The following is an 18,043-nucleotide window of genomic DNA, read 5'->3' on the forward strand; positions in this document are numbered from 1 at the left end:
TTTTGGACGATGGGAGGAAGCCGGAGTACCTGGAGAGAACCCACGCATACACGGGGAGAACATGCAGACTCCACACAGAAAGGCCCCAGCCGGGAATACTTCAAATACCTACAGTTTTACATTCCTGTCCACATCAGATAGACAGGACCAGCAGGTGTTATAGGCGTTTACCATCATTTTACATGATTGGTCTCATCCAGCAAAGGCTTAAAATTAATTTATGAGCATGACTCTGTGACCGAAACTGATAAGAAAAAGGTTCATTCATCACCTGTTTTTTTGGGAGCGCAACGGCTGAACCTGTTATGAGTTAATGTGTTAAACTTCTTTTTTATGCAAGTTGCACATTTCCTTACTTTGCCGAGTCAATCTGTTTATACATTTTTTATCATCATGAGAGGAGTAGGTGGTAATAATATGGTAGTAACTGCACCGGTTTGAATGATTGAACCTGTTAAAAATCTGCGTAGCAATAAGCCTGAGAAAACCTCCTATTGTTACGCTGTAGGTCAGCCTCCAAAACCCAGCCATCCTTTCCAACACAGTTCCATGATGCACGCTGATGACAGGGAACACGATGTTAAAGGTCTGGTGAGAATGAGTAGATCAACGGATCTAATACCTGGGCCCAGATCCAGATATCACACTGTAACAACAATCTCGTTTAAACGCTAATCCAGGGATGGGATTGGTGAAGCCGCTTGGGTATCTCTAGCTCATGCTAAAAACAGAACCTTAAAACATTTCTCATGTGGATCATCAGCGCTTCTGAAGCAGAACTCATTAGTTCCATACCACACAAGGAAGTGATCATTTGGAAAAGCAGGAATCAATGAACATGCATCTGACACAGTCTTTGCACCATTTTGTTTATTTTATCATGCCTTGCTCATCGTCATACTGTACCTCCTACTCCTATAACAGGAAACTCTGCTTACACAGCGGGGGGGGTGTGGTAGATCAAAAACTTATGAGGGGGACTGGTGAGTTTAAAAAATTAAGACTCATCAAGTCTTTCGCTTTTTAAAACTGAATAGCTTAAATAGAAATAATATTATCTACATGGCCAGACTAAACTAGGTTAATGTGCAAAAGTACTCATGAGAAATGAGACGACAAGAAGTAAAAAGTACATGTTGTAGTCCTTGATGTAGAGTGTGTGGGAAATATTTATATTATCAGCTTACTGACATACTTTTTCCTCTCCAGAAAGTATTTCAATCATGTCCAGTACATTAAAAAGATCTTTTTACTCTTCATCCCTACTAGATGTCACATAAAACAATCACTTAAATGCAGGCAAATTCTAAGGCAACATGTGAACTAAAAACAAACTCGATACTGTACGGTGAGGTGAAGCCTCTTTCTTTTTGTCCGCAGGGGCGTTTCCAGACCAGAGAAAATATATCCTAATGCAAAAAAACAACACAAAAGCTATCATACCAGGTGAACTACTCAATAAAAAGTACAAAAAAAACATTGACACACAAAAACAATGGTGAGGTCAAACAATAAGGGGATCCCGGCTCCTCGTGTTTTTCTCTGGAAGCTGGTAGAGGATGAGGAACAGATCACTAAAACAAACCCGATGCTCTTTACTCTGCTGTAACATCTGACCAGAGGTCTGTGAGGTTCGGGCTTGTGATTAGAAGAGGGAGAGGTTAGAGATAAATACATTGATTTCAAGGAGGGAAGGTGTGCTCTGCATAACAAGGATCCCATGCGCGCACTGCAGTCTCGGACATCCTCGTCGCTTCTCGTCATTTTGCAGACGTCTCGCACGTTTAGCCGAGAAGCCTTCGTCTTGGTTTTCACATTCTGAGGAGTACGACGTGGCTGCCGGTCGCTGAGGCCTGCGAGCACACACTGACGAGCCCCGAGGCCCTGAGAGCAAACACAGAAACCTACAACCTGCACGCCTCAGGCTGCCAGCGTGCTGGGTCCATCCTAAAGCACAGCCACAGCGTCTGGGCTCATCAGGATGGGAAAGCAGCGACTGTTTGGTCACACTGTGAGGATGTGCAAAGGTATGTACAGAGGGCTTCCTGCTGGGTCTACGGTGCAACATGCAGGACACAGTAGGATGCAGGTCTCTTTACAGAGATGGACATGTGTGTGTGTGTGTGTGTGTGTGTGTGTGTGTTGGGAAGCAGAGTGAATAGTGTTACAGTTCAGGAGAGAGGAAGATTGGGGGGGTGCTCAAAAGGAGGGGGTAGTAGTAGCACTTTGGATGTCTCCGTCTCATCATGATGTGCCCTGTCTCTTCTGTTGCTGCACCCGGATCAACTCCAGCTGTTTTTTGCACTTCTGGTAGTATGTGGACAAACTCTTGTTCTCCTCCAGCAGTTTTTTGTGCTCCTGCACCAGACGTGATGTGTTCTGCTGGTCCTTCTCGTCTTGGTCCAGTTCAGCGATGAGCTCATTCCTGCACAGACAGGAGGGGAAACCAGGTTAAGTATGTTTTCAGTCCCTTTCATTTACAGGCTGATGGCGCCAGCTCCACACGGCTCATCATTTGAAAAAAAAGAAAAGAAAAAAAAAAGGCTTTTTGATCAGACTGGTAAGGATACGAAAATTGTCCGGTGACCTAGAACTAAAAGTTTTAACTATGAGCTAACACTGGAATTCATTTTTGATCTCTTGATTTCATATAGTCATTCATTACTTCAGCACATTATCAAACCTTCAAGCAGAACAAGCATATAGGTATTTTTTTTACATTGAAACCAATGTGAGGGTTGCTCCTAGTCAAGGTCCAGCAATCCAAAATCATTTGGACCCAACAGCATTCACCCAATTCTGCAAAATAGCACCTTCCCACAGTATAATGCTGCTGATTTTCTAATAGTTTCACACTGGTAACAGTTTATTTCCGATTGACTGCTTTGTCTTTGGAATCACTGCTCACTCTCTAGCCTGCTTAAGACGACAGATGGTGCTACAGAGTGAAGGGCAGTAACAATAACAGTAAAAACTATTTTTGTAATTCTAAAAAAGTTTTCAGACAGACAGAAGGCAAAAAGAGACTGGGAATACACAACCAAACAAATGTTGAGTGCAGTATGCTCCACCATAGCACCGATATTTTCAAAGTACGACCTCTGTACAAAGCTGTTTAGAAGGTTCAAAGATCTCCCAATAAAATGATCTTTAGTAAACGTAATATTTGCTTAAACTTTTTGATCAAACTTATTGATCAACGTATAATCTGTCAGCTCACCTATCAATTATCAATTACTGTTTTCATTGTGTCAGTCTTTCCACAATTTGACTCCAGATGGCAACACATCACCAACTACAAACAGATTGATTGTCATGGCATTCATGTTCTAAAGATGAACTTTAAAAACTTTGGTGACCCTCTGATCTCACATTATCCTCACTGCCACTGGTGAAAATTTGGTTTCTTTTTTTATACACTTTCAATAGTAATGACATTCCCAACCGCCCCAGCTGTTCTCTGACTTCCAGATGGTCACCTAATATCTAATCACCATCATGTAAGATTTGGTCTTCCAGCCTCAAGTTCATTCATCGTATTATATTAATTGTAAATGCTTTGGGGCAAACAAGTTTAGCCAAAGTAACTAATCTAAAACACACTTCCTGAACCGGAGTCCTCCCACAAGCAAGGTTGTGCTGAAACATACTGGAGTATGTTGATTAGTAATACTGGTACTGCCCAGCTTATGGACTATCTATCAAAAATAATAATTCAATCTTACCTGCCTGTGTTCGGCATCTATGCCAGACTCATTTGTCAAGTTTGTTTCTAGCTTCTCCACTAATATAATAGTCTGGAGTGTCACATCGTGCAGTGAAATCGAACCATCCATCCCTTTTCTATACCAGCTTTATCCAATCAAGTTCAACTTTAACTTCAAGTTACTGTGGTTAGGTCAATTTAGAATCACCAATCAACTGAGTGGAAGCCAGAGTATCCAAAGAAACCCACACCTGCATGAGGAGAACATGCCAACTCCACACAGAATGGCCCCGATTGAGATTCGAACCAGGAACCTTTCTGCTGGGGACCTTGCAAACCACCCCACCACTGTGCAGCCAGACTGGAACCACCCCATGCAACACAAATACGACATCTGCAGCCGGCTATCGTGCGGTTTCAGTGGTGGTAGAAGTGTTGCAGTAATGCTCTGTCCAGTGCTGGTCACAGTACTCTGTAGGTGTGGAAAACTCTTGATTTTAAAAATAGGGCTGGGCAACGATTAAAATATTTAATCTAATTAATCACACAATTTCCCTGATTAATCACGATTAAATCCAAAAGTGGTGTATAGCTTTTAGCATTTAGTTTTATTTTAAATGTGCTCCCATATGAATGAAAGTGCCATAACATTTGTTGTGCAAACACACTTTTAACATCAGCATCTTTCTGTAGTTTTCATGTAGAAGCCTCGCTCCACTGTCTGTTTCCTTGAATGACTTGCTGCTATCAGTTGTGTGTTTTGCCTTTAAGTGATATTTTAGACTGGAACTACTACGCTGAGAAGACATTTCAACTTGGCAGAGTTTACAGATGACTTTGGTTCTGTCGACTCCGCCGTCTGGAAGAACTTTAAAATGAAAATGGCCGAGTAAAAGTTCCGTACCCTTCTCCGTGTTTGGTGGATCCGCCGATTACTTTCTTTTCCGGTTCCGCAGCAGACAGCTACAGACTTTTACAAAACAAAAGCCTGTGAGCAGCAGACTTTTACAATAATAAAACCCGCGTTAATGTGCGATAAAATATTTATCGGCTTTAAATACTTAACAAGTTAACGCATTAATAACGATTTAACTCGCCCAGACCAATTTAAAAAGCACCTTGATGTGAATGATTCTGAACCAATGCAGGAAGATAATATAATTATTGTTTGCAGCCTACACAAAATCATAGTATATAATCATTCATTTATTGTCCCAAAATTTTAATTTCAATCATTCACTTAAAGTTGCATAGATACGTCAGTAGATTATGTTCAGCAGTTGTAAAACACCAGTGAGGAAATTGGTTTCAACATTATGGTAACTCCAGTGCCAGTTGATATGGTGGAGGGATATACAGCTCACCTCCACGTGCACACACACACTGTCGCACTTCTTTTTCCAGTAAATTAGTTCAGCAGATGGTTTGCAATAGAAATCATGGATTATGCATGTGAAGGCTGCCACTGATTGGGCCACGTATGTGTGAGCTACAACAACTTTCTGTATCATAGCTGACTTTTGCCACATCAACAGAGCCACACTGTTCAAAACTCAGTTTTAGCAATGAGGCATCAGCCATACCCTGAAGTAACTGAGGTTAATAGGCTGCCAGCTGTGAATCATCGTGTAAAACATGTCTGTACTTGTTACCACCAGGTACTGCTAACACCGTTGTTTCCTCAATCGTGGCCTGCAGATGTTTTAGGGTGGGTCACTGGTCATGCTTGTGAAGTGGAAACGTAACTGGATCATGTATGTGTGAGTTGTAACAACTTTCTAGTTGATAGGTGACGTAAGTATTCATTATTAAATCATTGAGTGAAAAGTCACAACAATTCAAGGTGACATATGTTGCCTTTTTAACAATTTAAATTCTTTTGGAGATGCATGGTCAAAATACCTGTTAGTTTGAGCACAGTGGCTCTCTGTCTCAGCTATGTTTTGACACCTCTTTGTTAACAGTTTGTTTTTGAGGTGGAGACTCTGCAAGTGCTCAACAGTTCCTCTACCTGCGCACCCAACCCACCACCATCACTCAGCTGACCCAGCCGGGCCGACCTGCTCAAAGTAAATGGCATGAAGAAAGCTTCCAAACAGAACACGACTGCCTCTGACAAAACTGTGGAATTAGATCGGTTTCAACACTTCTCAATGATGGCTATACAATGTGTTTGCATACGTAACCTGCCATCAAAACCTGGGCATCCATTGTGTAATGTAATGCAGTAACACCAAAAAACACTCCAGCTCATTTTATAGATATAGATAGTTACCCTATTGACCACTGTACTTGGACACCTACATCTTTATCAGAAACATGGCGATAATGTGATATTAACACACAGAGAGCAAAACATGGCGCTCAGTGTGGCAACGAGTGTGACGAGAGGACCAGTGTTGTGTTGAAGACACACCTTTCCCACACAGCTGTGGGTGGTCCGAAGTACAAAACATAATCTATAAAACTGCAAAGCATTTAGTTCAAGAAATGTGGCAACAATAATGTTAATCTTTTGAAAAGTAACAGCAAAAACCTCTTAGAAGTTGGTCTAACTTCGTTGCCAAAGTCGTTAGCGTTAGCTGATGCTAAATGAAAATATAAGACACTCTCTAAGACACTTGCAACTCCCTCATCTGAAGTTCAGGCACAGAGTTGGAACTAATTCCTTTGTGGCTCAGTGTCTACAGTGCAGCTTTGTACCGGACCAAGTTGTTCGGTAAAAAGTGGTTGCTGCACATACAGTCTTTAGCTAAATCTTGCTAGAACAGTATCGTTCAATGTACTTTTCCCACTGGACTCTAAGGCTCAGTACAGCTGACAACAGAACATTTCAAAGCCAGCTGGATTCATTGGTCTAGCAGCGTGGAGCTCAGAGGTGGAGCCTTAGCAGAGAAGGTGGAGTGACTTACTTTTGAAATGAAAATTGGAACGGCCCGTGAAATGAGGAACTTTCAAACAAAGGGAAACTGAAAACAATGCTAGAATTTTACATTTGTTGGTTAGACACCCTATTATATGCCCCCAAGAGCAGAAGAAAAGTTATTTTTGCATAATATGTCCCCTTTAAGGCCTCAGTATGCTTACGAAAGGCAATTCACCTCCCGATCAGTAGGCGTCGCTATGTTAGACGACCCAATCTCGCGACGTCTATCGTGAAAGTCGTTGATTGATTGTTTGCCTACCGGCTCCGTTCCACTCCTCACAGTGAACGATGGCGACCAAGAGAGAAATACTGTTGTTGGAGTCAGAGCTTGTTGATTTTGAAATGCAAATAATTTTGACCAAATGTTGACTGGCACACAGTAAACTGTTTCAAAAATGGCGGTGTTGTTGTTGTGAGAGGAAGGCGCTAAACCGGAAAAGTGATTCCGAAAATGATGTCGTTAGCCGACCAATCACAACCCTTGCGGTCTCCGCGAGTCTCCGTTGCCTCGATGGATAGACAGGAATTTTGTCCAACGCACGCAAGCGACGAAGAGCGTCTCCGGGAGGGTCTCTGTAGATGCAGAGAGCTCTCCATAGGCGACCATAAATCAGCCTTTAAGCTTAAGCATCTGCTGACCAAGTTGGCTTTGGCACCGCTCCAAGGAGACGTTAGTGTTTGCCAAGCCAGCAGTGCCATGCAAGTGGCGATTCTTCTTCTGTAAGATGTCAGTGTCAATGCTTAAGGAAGCATCTCGAGATCAAGTCTGAAGTGGATGATGTCAAGAGGTTTAAATAAGTACATCAATACATATGCATTGCTGTTCATATCTGAAAATGACTGAGCTTCCTTCTTCATGGCCAATCATCAAATCTTCGCCATACCTTTACAGGCACAGGGAATGGAAACAATTCTTTCCACTTTAACACTGCACGCCTGTTTACTTTAGATTAAATTTAATTGGATCGACCCGATATTTGCAAAGAAAAAGATAGTTAGAATACAATATCTGGAATTAGCAAGTTCCTGTTAGTTTTACAGGATTCTTCCAAGAGGATTTTTTGTAGGTGTACTTAATATTTCTGTAATGTTAAGTATGTGTAACAACTCCCCAACTGCCATGACAGGGATGATGAACAATTAAATCGAGTGTTACAAAAGAACCACTCTTTTCTTAACTGGGCCACAGCATATGATTCATAACATTCCAAAGCTGTAATAGGGCCTTGGGCTCTGTGTAGTACAATGGGCTTTAAGTACGTCCCAAAATGTTAAATGGTCCACAATTAGAAAATGCTGATAGCACGTCTTATAATAACCTGAAAAGCGTGTTGAACCCTAGAACACCAACATTGGGTGATTTTCACTGTTGCTGCTGTCTCAGTTGCATGGGTCCTTGAGTAGCTTCATGCTGCCTTTTTTACCTTTTCTGAGGAAAATGTATTTCTTGTACAGCTGGAAATAAAAGATGAGAACTTCAATTTACCGTGTATTGTTGTGTTTGAATATATTTTGATGAGAAGTATTATTTTGGGTATATTATAGCAAGTAAAATGCACCCAACGTTAGTAATGGTGTTACAAAAATGTACGTTAGAGTTCTAAGGTTAAACATCTGCAACACACAGCTGTCTTTTTAAACTCTGTAGGCCAAATAATGGCACAATATAGTAAGCTAGTTACCAAATTTGAGTATCATTTCTTTATGTAATAAAACAAAAACAAACTCCTTGTTTTTCCAAAGTCAGAACGTTTCTTAAATCAAAATAAAGCCAACTTTGTGCTCTAATAAAACACGGAATCAGCAGCATTACTGTTACGTCTGTAATACCGGTTGTGGCACTGCTTGAAAAAGGTGTTTTTCTAAATCATCGATCCAATCCAATTACTTCCTGTTTGTTCAATAACTAAATGGAACTGCAGCTCAACTGAAAGGTACTCATCCTTGAAATAGATTCACAAAGTAATAAAGAAACAAAAGTCAAGTTGACGGGCAGCTGTGCGTTCATCAGTAGCCGGCACATAAGGAGTCGAGACCAGCCTGATTAAAACTCTGCAGGTAAGGCCATATTTTGTGTAGTTTATTTTATTTTTTACACGTATCAGGATTAGAAATAATAATAAATAAATAAATAACAATAATAAACTGATCCTTATCCAGTCCTAAAATTAGGTACATAAATGGTAAATGGACTGCACTTGTATTGTGCTTTTCTAGTCTAGCTGACCACTCAAAGCACATTCACACTACATTCACCACGTCTTAGCATAGGCTGCACAGTGCTTTCTGCTACAAATTCACACACAATCATACACCAATGGACGCATCGGTAAGCAGCGTCTCTCCCAAGTATGCTACGGCACATGGCCCGAGGACGCCGGGCGGTCGAACCACCAACCTTCTGATTGGTAGGCAACTGCTGTAAGATCCAACCAAAACATTTCAATAAAGCAGAGTTTTGGACTTCCACCAGGACACTGCAAGACCTGGATTCTTTCCTTTTTCAGCCAATCAGCTGTAGATCTGCGGCTGTGCTTGGGATTATTGTTGCTGCATGACTAATTTCAACGGTTGATTTACTGGTGTGGTTATTTTGGCTGTAGTTATTGATCATATTATGAATCATAGCCCTGAATGAGTAGTCTAGCATATTTTGTAAGACTAATTTATAAATAAATGAATAATTTTGTTCATTTCAATTCTCAATTAAAATTCCAAAATTAGGATTAATCATTCCCAAGATGGATTTTAAAAGTCTGACATGAAAATGTAGGAATCCCAAGAACAGCTCCACTTACTTCCTCTGGATCAGCAGGGCAATCTCTGTCTGAACTTTCAGGTATTCTTGGGCCATCTTGCAGTGTTGCTCAAACACAGCCATGGACTCTTTGGAGTTGGGACAGGGAGCGAGGGGCTGAAAACACACAAGCCATTAAGTCTTAGTTGAGCAGAAACGGTCTGCTCAGTGGTTATATCACCTGTGAGTTTAGTGTGTGTGCATAGTGTTTATTTTAACATGGCACTGTTAGGTAACATGTTTTCAGCAGTAATCCCAACATGAAGGAGTTGATACTGTCAGAGAAAAGAGTTAAGCTGCGGCAGAGTTAAACTTAACTCAAAACAGCTTACAACTGACTCAACTGAAACGAGTCGTCAAACAGAACAGGTTATATGTGATCTTGCTCTGTGAGCTGGCAGCTGATTGGATGGTATACCTGCAGCTGGTGATCCAAGGTGAGATAAGCCATGGGAATGGAGTTGTCTGAGCCGTTAGTGTCTAAGGAGAGAGAAAGAGAGATAAAGGGCAAGTTGTTGTCTGACTGCCCAGGAAAACAAGCGCTCAGAAAACACTTCCAGACGGCCTCTCCTCTGTCCTGCAACCCTTGACCAACAGTACAAACATCTTTGGACCCGTTTACATTGGTTGCTATAGTGACTCCTGGCTTTTCTGATCATGAGTGGACAGTTCCGAGTATGTGTGCTCACACGAGGGTCCACATCCTTCCTGACCCCTTGTGCCCACATCTCAGATAAGCAACAAATAGGACATCAGCACATCCAAACCATATCATTGATACATTCACATGTTTCAGATTCTGAGTCACATTTGAATTGTATCTGTAAAACAGCTCAACAACAGAGAAATAAAGGAGCATGAAATGAACTGGTTTGTGATCTGTTTGAACCCAAAGTGGAGTGTTTGAACGTTTTTTTTAAGCATAAATAAAAGAAGCCAATAAAAGAAGTTGATTTAATTATTTCCTGCTGCCTGTGGTAGAGTGTTTATCCTCAATCCTCTGAGAACTAAAATTTACCAGCAGACCGCTGGCTCCAAGGCGGCAAGCCTGGAATTATAACAATGTGAAGGCATGACATTGCACTATTCTGCAGGTTGTGTTGGACCACATCTTCTGACAAGCACAACTCTCTGAAATAATTGGTACAGTTTATTATTTCTAATGTCAGCGCCCTTTTCCTTTCTCATTCCTGGGACCATGCTGCTGAAGCTGACTGGAGAAGAAATGGAGCCCTGAGTACCTGTGGGGTCATCGGGGGAGAAGTAGCCTCTGCCGCCGGTCTTGTCAGGTTGCATCGTCCTCACACTCGGACTGGAGGAGCGGCTGCTGTTTCTGCTTCCCTGCAGCAGAGAAAAACACCCACAGACAATCATCAGGGAAGCCAGTCACAGCTTCTCAATGTTTAAAAGTACACTGGATATATGTCAAAAGAAACGTTCATGGACATCATGGAGATGTGCCAAAAAAAAAAAAAAAAAAAAAGACAATTTTACCAATTTAATGAGTCATTTGTCAGTTAGTTTAGTTAGTTCCAGCTGTCAGAGTGATGTTGGAAATGGCCAACTGTCCGGAATATAAAGATTTGGAGAAACTATTTTCATGATTTTACTTTTGTAAACCAATACAATGGATTTGATATAAGGCGATCACTCATGGCCACACTGCAGACTTTCAGGCTTAATCTTTGGGTTTTGACAAAAATACAGTTTTAACCAAAATGAAAAATTTTCAAAGGTCCCTCCATTTTAACAGACCCAAAAGTAATTTAAACTAACTCGTTAAATGGTTCCATAGCCAGGTGGGACCAGTTTTGTTGCTATTTAATGACAAATTAGGGAGATAAAAGGTCTGAAGCTGATCTTGCAGTTGGAAGATCGACTCTGGCTGTCAGTGGAACTAGGTCATTTTATTAATGATAGAACTGTTTAACAGACAGAAATAGCAGGATGAATTCTGCAGTGTGTAGAGCTGTACTCTCTGCTCAGCTTTAGTCCACTGGTGCAAAAATACAGGAGACAAAACAATGAGCTACCTGAGGCAAATATATAGGATGATCTTAGTTGGCAGAGTCAGTCACCTGACCTCAACCCAAATGAGAATGCTTTTCACTTCCTGAAGACAACAATCAACAGGATTAAAGGTGTAGCAAAGCATCTCACGGAACAAAATCTCACTGCAGTGATAAGCTGCAAGGGATTTGTATTAAAGTTTGAAAAACAATCCTTGTTTCAACAGTAGTGACGCAATCCCATTATTTTTGAGCCTGTGATAATGACTGGACGGTAAAAATACCTCTAATTTCCAAGTCTGAAAAGGTCACACAAGACTTTCAAAACTGCTGCCTACATTTCCAGAGTTTCCTTATTAAAATGCGTCATTACTTTTATCACTTTCTCCCCACTGATTTTTTACTTTTGCTTTGAAAAAGAATGTATGATATGCTTTCAGCATGGGACTCAGCCAAAACATACAAAACAAACGAGCTTAAGAGGAGGAACCAATCCACAACACCCTAACCCTTGAAGAAGTCCATCATTTAAGATGAAAGCCATAAAGAGAAATACTACAGTAACAAGCATCCATCTTTCCATTGTTCATTAGGGGTGGGACGATATGCTTTGGTCACGATTCGATTGTATCACGATTCTAAGGAGCCGATTCGATTGTATCACGATTCTAAGGAGCCGATTCGATTGTATCACGATTCTAAGGAGCTGATTTGATTTGTATCACGATTCTTGATAATTGCGATTCTACAAGTATTGCGATTCGATATAATCAGTAATTGCAATTTTCTTTTCCTTCTTAAAAAACAAACAAGTTGAATCATAAACTTCTAGAATGAATGTCATTCCCATAAACAACGCACATCACACTGTGTCAGTCAGTCCAGCAGCTGACATTTATTTCAACTGAGACAGAAAGAGGTGCTTAACATGTACAGCATTTTTTAAAGTTTACAGTTACAAAATTAATTGAAATGTCCACACGGAACAAATGTGGGCTAGTTTTAACATAACTTAATGTAACGAATTGATGAAGTTTTTCTGGACATGGATATGACGTAATATAATCGATTCAGTGGAGAAAAATCGATTTTTAAAATCATCCCATAAAAAAATTTGCGATATGTACATGAATCGATTTTTTTCGCCCACCCCTATTGTTCATACCCACTTAATCCAATTTAGCATGTCTTAGTCTATTATAATGTTACAGGCTACACCCATCAAAAGCAATGTAGGAAGCAAAGTGAACCACTGACTTTCAACAACTGCTCGTCCTGAGTTCCAGCAGCCCCAACAAGCAAAAGCAACCCAAACTTCTTATGTATAAGTAGTTCTTCGGGTCCCAAGAACTTTGCAGGCATATCCCAAATGAACAGTTCTAATTTTGAATAGGTGAATGTCTGCCACACTAATGCTACAATGGCTATGAATATACCTAGGCCTGGGCGATGGAACGATAACTATCGAGGAACAACTTTTCCTCGAGAGAGATATGAAACATGGTCGATATACTTTTCGATTCGTCCATCTGTTGACAGACAATGCGAAGTTAATGACAACGAGAGTTGCGCTGCGCTGAACCAATCATGTGGCTGGAATACAGCCATGCCAGCAGCTAGCCGTGGCGTGTTTGTTTGTGCTGCTGCAGCCGTATAAAAGAAGAAAATGAGTGCTCCCTCGGAAGAAACAACGGAAGACACAGCCCACGGCGTAAGGGATGACATTGTCGATAATTAGGGCCCGAAATGTTCGGTGGTGTGGAGGTATTTTGGTTTTTTGAAGACTGACGCGAAACAGAGTAGTGTGCACTGTCGGAACATGTGCTCGACATAATTTGCAAAGTCAGGGAATACCACTAATCTTTTTCATCACCTGAAGCAGCGCCACCCGTTTGAGCACAGAGAATGCAAACTGTTACAAACACAGCCCGGAACAAGTGCTAATCTTCCCCCAATACCAACGCCTGTGCAGCAGCAGCAGAAGACCACAGTCTGCTTTACCCTGTGCCGTGCCGTATGACAGAAAATCCAAGAGACACCGTGATATTACAAATGCAGCAGCTCATTGTGTTGAATAGACATGCTACCAATAAGCACAGTGGAAAATAAGGGGTTCAAGTGGATAAAAAAAAACTAAAAACTATGAAAACTAGTTGCTCTCTGATAAGTAAAAAAAAAGGAATTTAAGGAAGACATTAAGTTGTATGTTACAAGAAAGCAACACAGAGAAGCTCCAGTGATTTCCTTCTTGTGTTTGACTGAGTCTCACCTGGCTGGACTCTGTTCCGATGCCCGACAGATCCTGTACAGACCGACGTCTCTGAGCCTCGCACGTGGCTGTGAACAGGGTAAAGGGACAAGTAAAGATAGGAGAAGGAATGAGACACCGAGGGGTTTGGGTAGCAGTGGTGGGGAATGATTCCTGTAGATGTTTTTTTTTTTTTTTTTTTTTTTTTAATGACTTTAGGGAAAATTAGGCCTACAGAGTCATACGGTACAGCTGCACTGAATTCTGTTTTTTCAATATGCACGATGGAGTGACTGGCTTGGGAAAAGGGCACAGGTCACTGCTGAAGTAACTGCAGTCAAAAGATGATATATCTGCTCAATTTGCCTGAAAAGGACATTAACTCACGTATTTACAAGTCATGGCAGCCCTTACTTCCTCCACAGTTTTTATAAAAGACTACAAATAAAATGACAGAATAATTATTGGGACCGATACGTCACAGATTTTTACATTTTAGCAAGCAAGTTCATGAATCCTAAATCCATATTCTTAATAAATCGACAATTTTCAGTGTTTCAAAAATGATTGCTAACACCTGTGCATTTTAAGATCCACAAGTCATCACGTGATTGGGAAAAAAGAAAAAAAAAAAGGTTTATTAGTCACACTGCTGATGCAGTATAACTCTAAAAACAATGACAGCGAAAATAGTTAAGCCTCATCATACTAACCACTGACTCTTCTGTTTGACAATGTATTGTTTTCAATTAAAAGTGTGATAGATTAGATAAGTCCACCCTGAATAAAAATCAGGCAATTTGAAAGATGAAGTGATTTGTTGTGGATGCAAGTATTTTTTTTTGAATTGTTAATTTTCCAAGTTTTGCATGCAGGAATTTATAAAGCAGAGGGTTTCACAACAAACACAGTTCATAGCTAACATGGATGTACAGGTTTAGCTCACCTTGGCTGACTATAAGCACTACCCAAGGCACAATGAAACCACACACGTGAACAAACAAGCACTCAGCAGAATACAAAGCACCTCAGATTTTTACGTGGTGACGTAATCACATGAAAACCTGGATGCCACTTGTAGAGTTTTAGCCCCAGTTTGTCAGTTGTTACTGACCAGCAGGGGGGTACAACAATAGCTGTTTAAAATGTTAAAAGATTGAGAGCTATATTGTACTGAATTGTGGAATTTTTAACACATTTTCACTGATTTGCTGTTCAGGATATTTAAGGCGAGTATGAAAACAGGGCTGGAGAGTCGCATGTGAAGTTTTCAGGATAACACATTCAACGCATTCATGGTGACTCCCTCTCTGGTGAACCATGAGGATTCCTACACAATCACCTGCATAAAAGATGAACGGACAGACCGACCAGTTTTTCAGAATGAAAGTTTGTGTGTGAGAAGTTGGTCAGCAGCACAGGAGCACCACAGGGGATTGTGCACTTTCATCGTTAGTCTTCAGAATTCCAGTTTGCCTCCACCATTTCGTGGGATGGTGTGGGTGCACTCATCTCATCTTTAATTTGTACAAGGATCAGCATCACAGCTAGTGACTCAATGAAACTCAAACTGGCAAAGGCAGCGGATTCTGTGCTAAGAATTGCTCTGGAGCCACTACAATCAACTGTAAAAACAAGAATATTACACAAGTTGCTAAAAATAATGGACAGCACTGCACATCCTCAGTGATGAATAAATGGGATGTGTTCATCAGACTTCTTTAGCTCTGCTGCAACTAAAAACAATACACAAGGTCATTTTCTGCCCACAGCAGCAGCAACATGATGACTGTTTAATGACCAAATATTTATATTAATTCAACATCCATTTTAAGCCTCATAATAAACATAGCAGAAGTATTATCCTTTACATTTTCAGTTTTTGGTGACATTTGTAGATGTTGTCCACTGTAACACCCACAGCCATTGGCCATCAGTGATTAAGGCACAATGTCATTGTATGCACATGCAATGACAGGTGCCCTTTACTCCAGTAGCACACACTCAGAGACCGATAGTCACTGGATTAAAATTGTGAATGAACAGACAAATTCAGTGCGTCCTCAAAATAGAAGCCTTTTCAGACATTCAAAGCTGTTCCCGTTCCTCTCATCCATATCTCTGCTGGTAATAATAGCTGACCCTCAATGTGAGGGAAATTAATCAAAATGACTTTTTCAAAGTTAATAGATGTAAAGAGAGCAAGAGAAGGGAAAAAATAGCCATGCTATCTCAAAGTCCTCTATGCATGAAAGCCAAGGACAGGCTAAAACGCAAAAAAACTAGAGCCGATTTACTTCTGCTACCCGTGCACTGCTGCAGCCAAGCCAGGGAGATGGCAGAAGACAGAGCTCTGAGTTTGCAAAGTTATCTCATCTGTGTTCCTGAGCTCTTGCAATGGGTTCATTTCCAGCTATTTGATTTTACAGTAGGTGACTGAAAGTCAGCATTCAAATCTGAGGAAAATGAAGTAGATACTTGACAATGGGTCTAAATGGTGATAACAGATGAGAAAGCTTGGATATGAACTCATGCTCTGCTCTTGCCAACTAAAACACTAAAAATACAGAAATAAACAATAAAAAAAAAGAAAAAAGCACAGAAAACCCAGGAGACAGGAGGCAACTCTGATGTGTGTTACTCCACGTTGAGCTCAACTACACCATCTCAGGAATTAAACAGTAATGAACACGTCTACAACCTCATCTCCGATGCTCTGTAAAACCTGATCAAAAACAGGATGTAATGATTGGAAAATCTCATGAAGCAATATTTCCTTCACATAAGATAATGTGAGAAATTTTATGGTTTCATGAAATATTCAAACTCCTCTTCAGTTTGATGATAGCAACACATCTCAAAAAAAGGTTTGGACATGGCCATGTTTAAGTGTGTATCATCCCCATCTCTTTAAAACAGTTTGTAAATATCTGGGAACCAGTAGCTGGAAACAGAATGTTGATCTATTATTGTCTGATAAAGGGTTCTATATATATAACAGTCCCAGGTCATCTTTGCCATATTTTGCATTTTTGCATTGCTCAAAATTCATTCAATTGGTGAAAAGTCTGAATTGCAGACAGTCCAGTCCAGCACTCAGACTCCATCCAATTTAAGACGAGTTTAGATTTTTCTAGAAATAGTAAAATGTCTCACTGAATGTTCGATAGGTTTTCTGTTCTATTGTACATAAAGTTTTGGTTTATTAGATCTACAAATCATTGCATTTTGGATTTATTTGAGTTTTACTCAGCATCCCAACCTTTTTGGACCTGGGATTATATATTCTGTGAGGATTGTCGTATGGAGTGACACACAGGAGAAAGCCATGCCAGATGACAGCAACCCACAGGCTCTTTCCAGCTCCACCTGATCACCAGGAATACCAGAGGTCCAGTGATACCTGTGACGACGATCTTGGGGACATCCAGAATGGTTCCAAAAGATGCAGTTTTACGGTGACCTCGTTTATACTGGGGGCGTGCTGCAAAAACACACATACACACATACAGCTGCGTACACAACAAGCATGCAGACTAAGACAGACTGTGAGCCCACAGCAGGACTGCAAATATGGGTCACATACATGCAGAGCATACAGTGTGCGTGCAAGGCAAACATGCATCAGGTCATTTCCAGGAGCAGTGGAACAATACTGCTGGCAGCCACTGCACTATATTTCATTAAACAAACACCAGCGTGCGCTCATCTCAGGGGATTACAGAAACTAGTTGTTAAAGCAGCATCAAAGTCGGTACAAACAACTAAATTAAACCAAACAAACGCTCAAATTTACATGGAAATCTATATGAGGAGAGCCCCTGCTGTTAATTCTGTCCGAGCCTTTGAGGAAGGGAAAAGATGGATAGCAGGTTCTGACTGTTCATGGTCATTTAGCGATCTTTGAATGAGGAATCACAGAAACTGCAAAGACCACTTGGGTTCCAGTAGTGCAGCCTCTTGTGGATTTGAAGAGGCGTGATTCCTACAAGGTCTGCTTCAGCAATAACAGTGGATGTCTTCTCTGCGTCATTTTTCTTATCACAGAAGAAGATCAAGCATCACTGCCCGACTTTCATGTGTATTTTTGTGCTGTGTGATGCCTGGTATTACCTGCAGGTGCAAATGACATCTTGGGCTCCAACTCGGACAAGTCGGCACTCATTCTTTTGCTGTCAGAGGATGCCAAACACTGAGTTCGTGACGGCAGGCTCTCAACGCTCCCCCCTCTGGACAACGGCAGAGTCCGTAATGGGTCTCCCTGTTAGAACAATGGAAACTTTGACTAAAACCTGTTTCAACTGCCACCAACTTCAATGGCTATCATGAGAATTATGCCACTAAATATTAAAATGGT

General features: G+C 40.9%; 1 protein-coding gene across 2 annotated transcripts in view; it reads right to left on the minus strand.

The window, feature by feature from the left end:
* Positions 1-852: 852 nt before the first annotated feature.
* The window catches only part of map3k7 (mitogen-activated protein kinase kinase kinase 7), a 37,849-nt gene continuing 20,658 nt past the window's right edge, over positions 853-18,043 (minus strand). Inside the window, exons 12-18 of one of the 2 annotated variants that reach the window (XM_075459708.1) lie at positions 17,800-17,947; positions 17,090-17,170; positions 13,708-13,775; positions 10,671-10,770; positions 9,848-9,909; positions 9,431-9,546; positions 853-2,425 (exon numbers count right to left, since the gene is read on the minus strand). In XM_075459708.1, the coding sequence (XP_075315823.1) occupies positions 2,245-2,425; positions 9,431-9,546; positions 9,848-9,909; positions 10,671-10,770; positions 13,708-13,775; positions 17,090-17,170; positions 17,800-17,947 (756 nt within the window). In that variant the 3' untranslated portion in view covers positions 853-2,244. The remainder of the gene's footprint in view (positions 2,426-9,430; positions 9,547-9,847; positions 9,910-10,670; positions 10,771-13,707; positions 13,776-17,089; positions 17,171-17,799; positions 17,948-18,043) is intronic. The other variant, XM_075459709.1, reaches the window with a different exon arrangement.

Source organism: Odontesthes bonariensis, chromosome 24 (genome assembly GCF_027942865.1).
Source record: "Odontesthes bonariensis isolate fOdoBon6 chromosome 24, fOdoBon6.hap1, whole genome shotgun sequence".
Taxonomy (NCBI): domain Eukaryota; kingdom Metazoa; phylum Chordata; class Actinopteri; order Atheriniformes; family Atherinopsidae; genus Odontesthes; species Odontesthes bonariensis.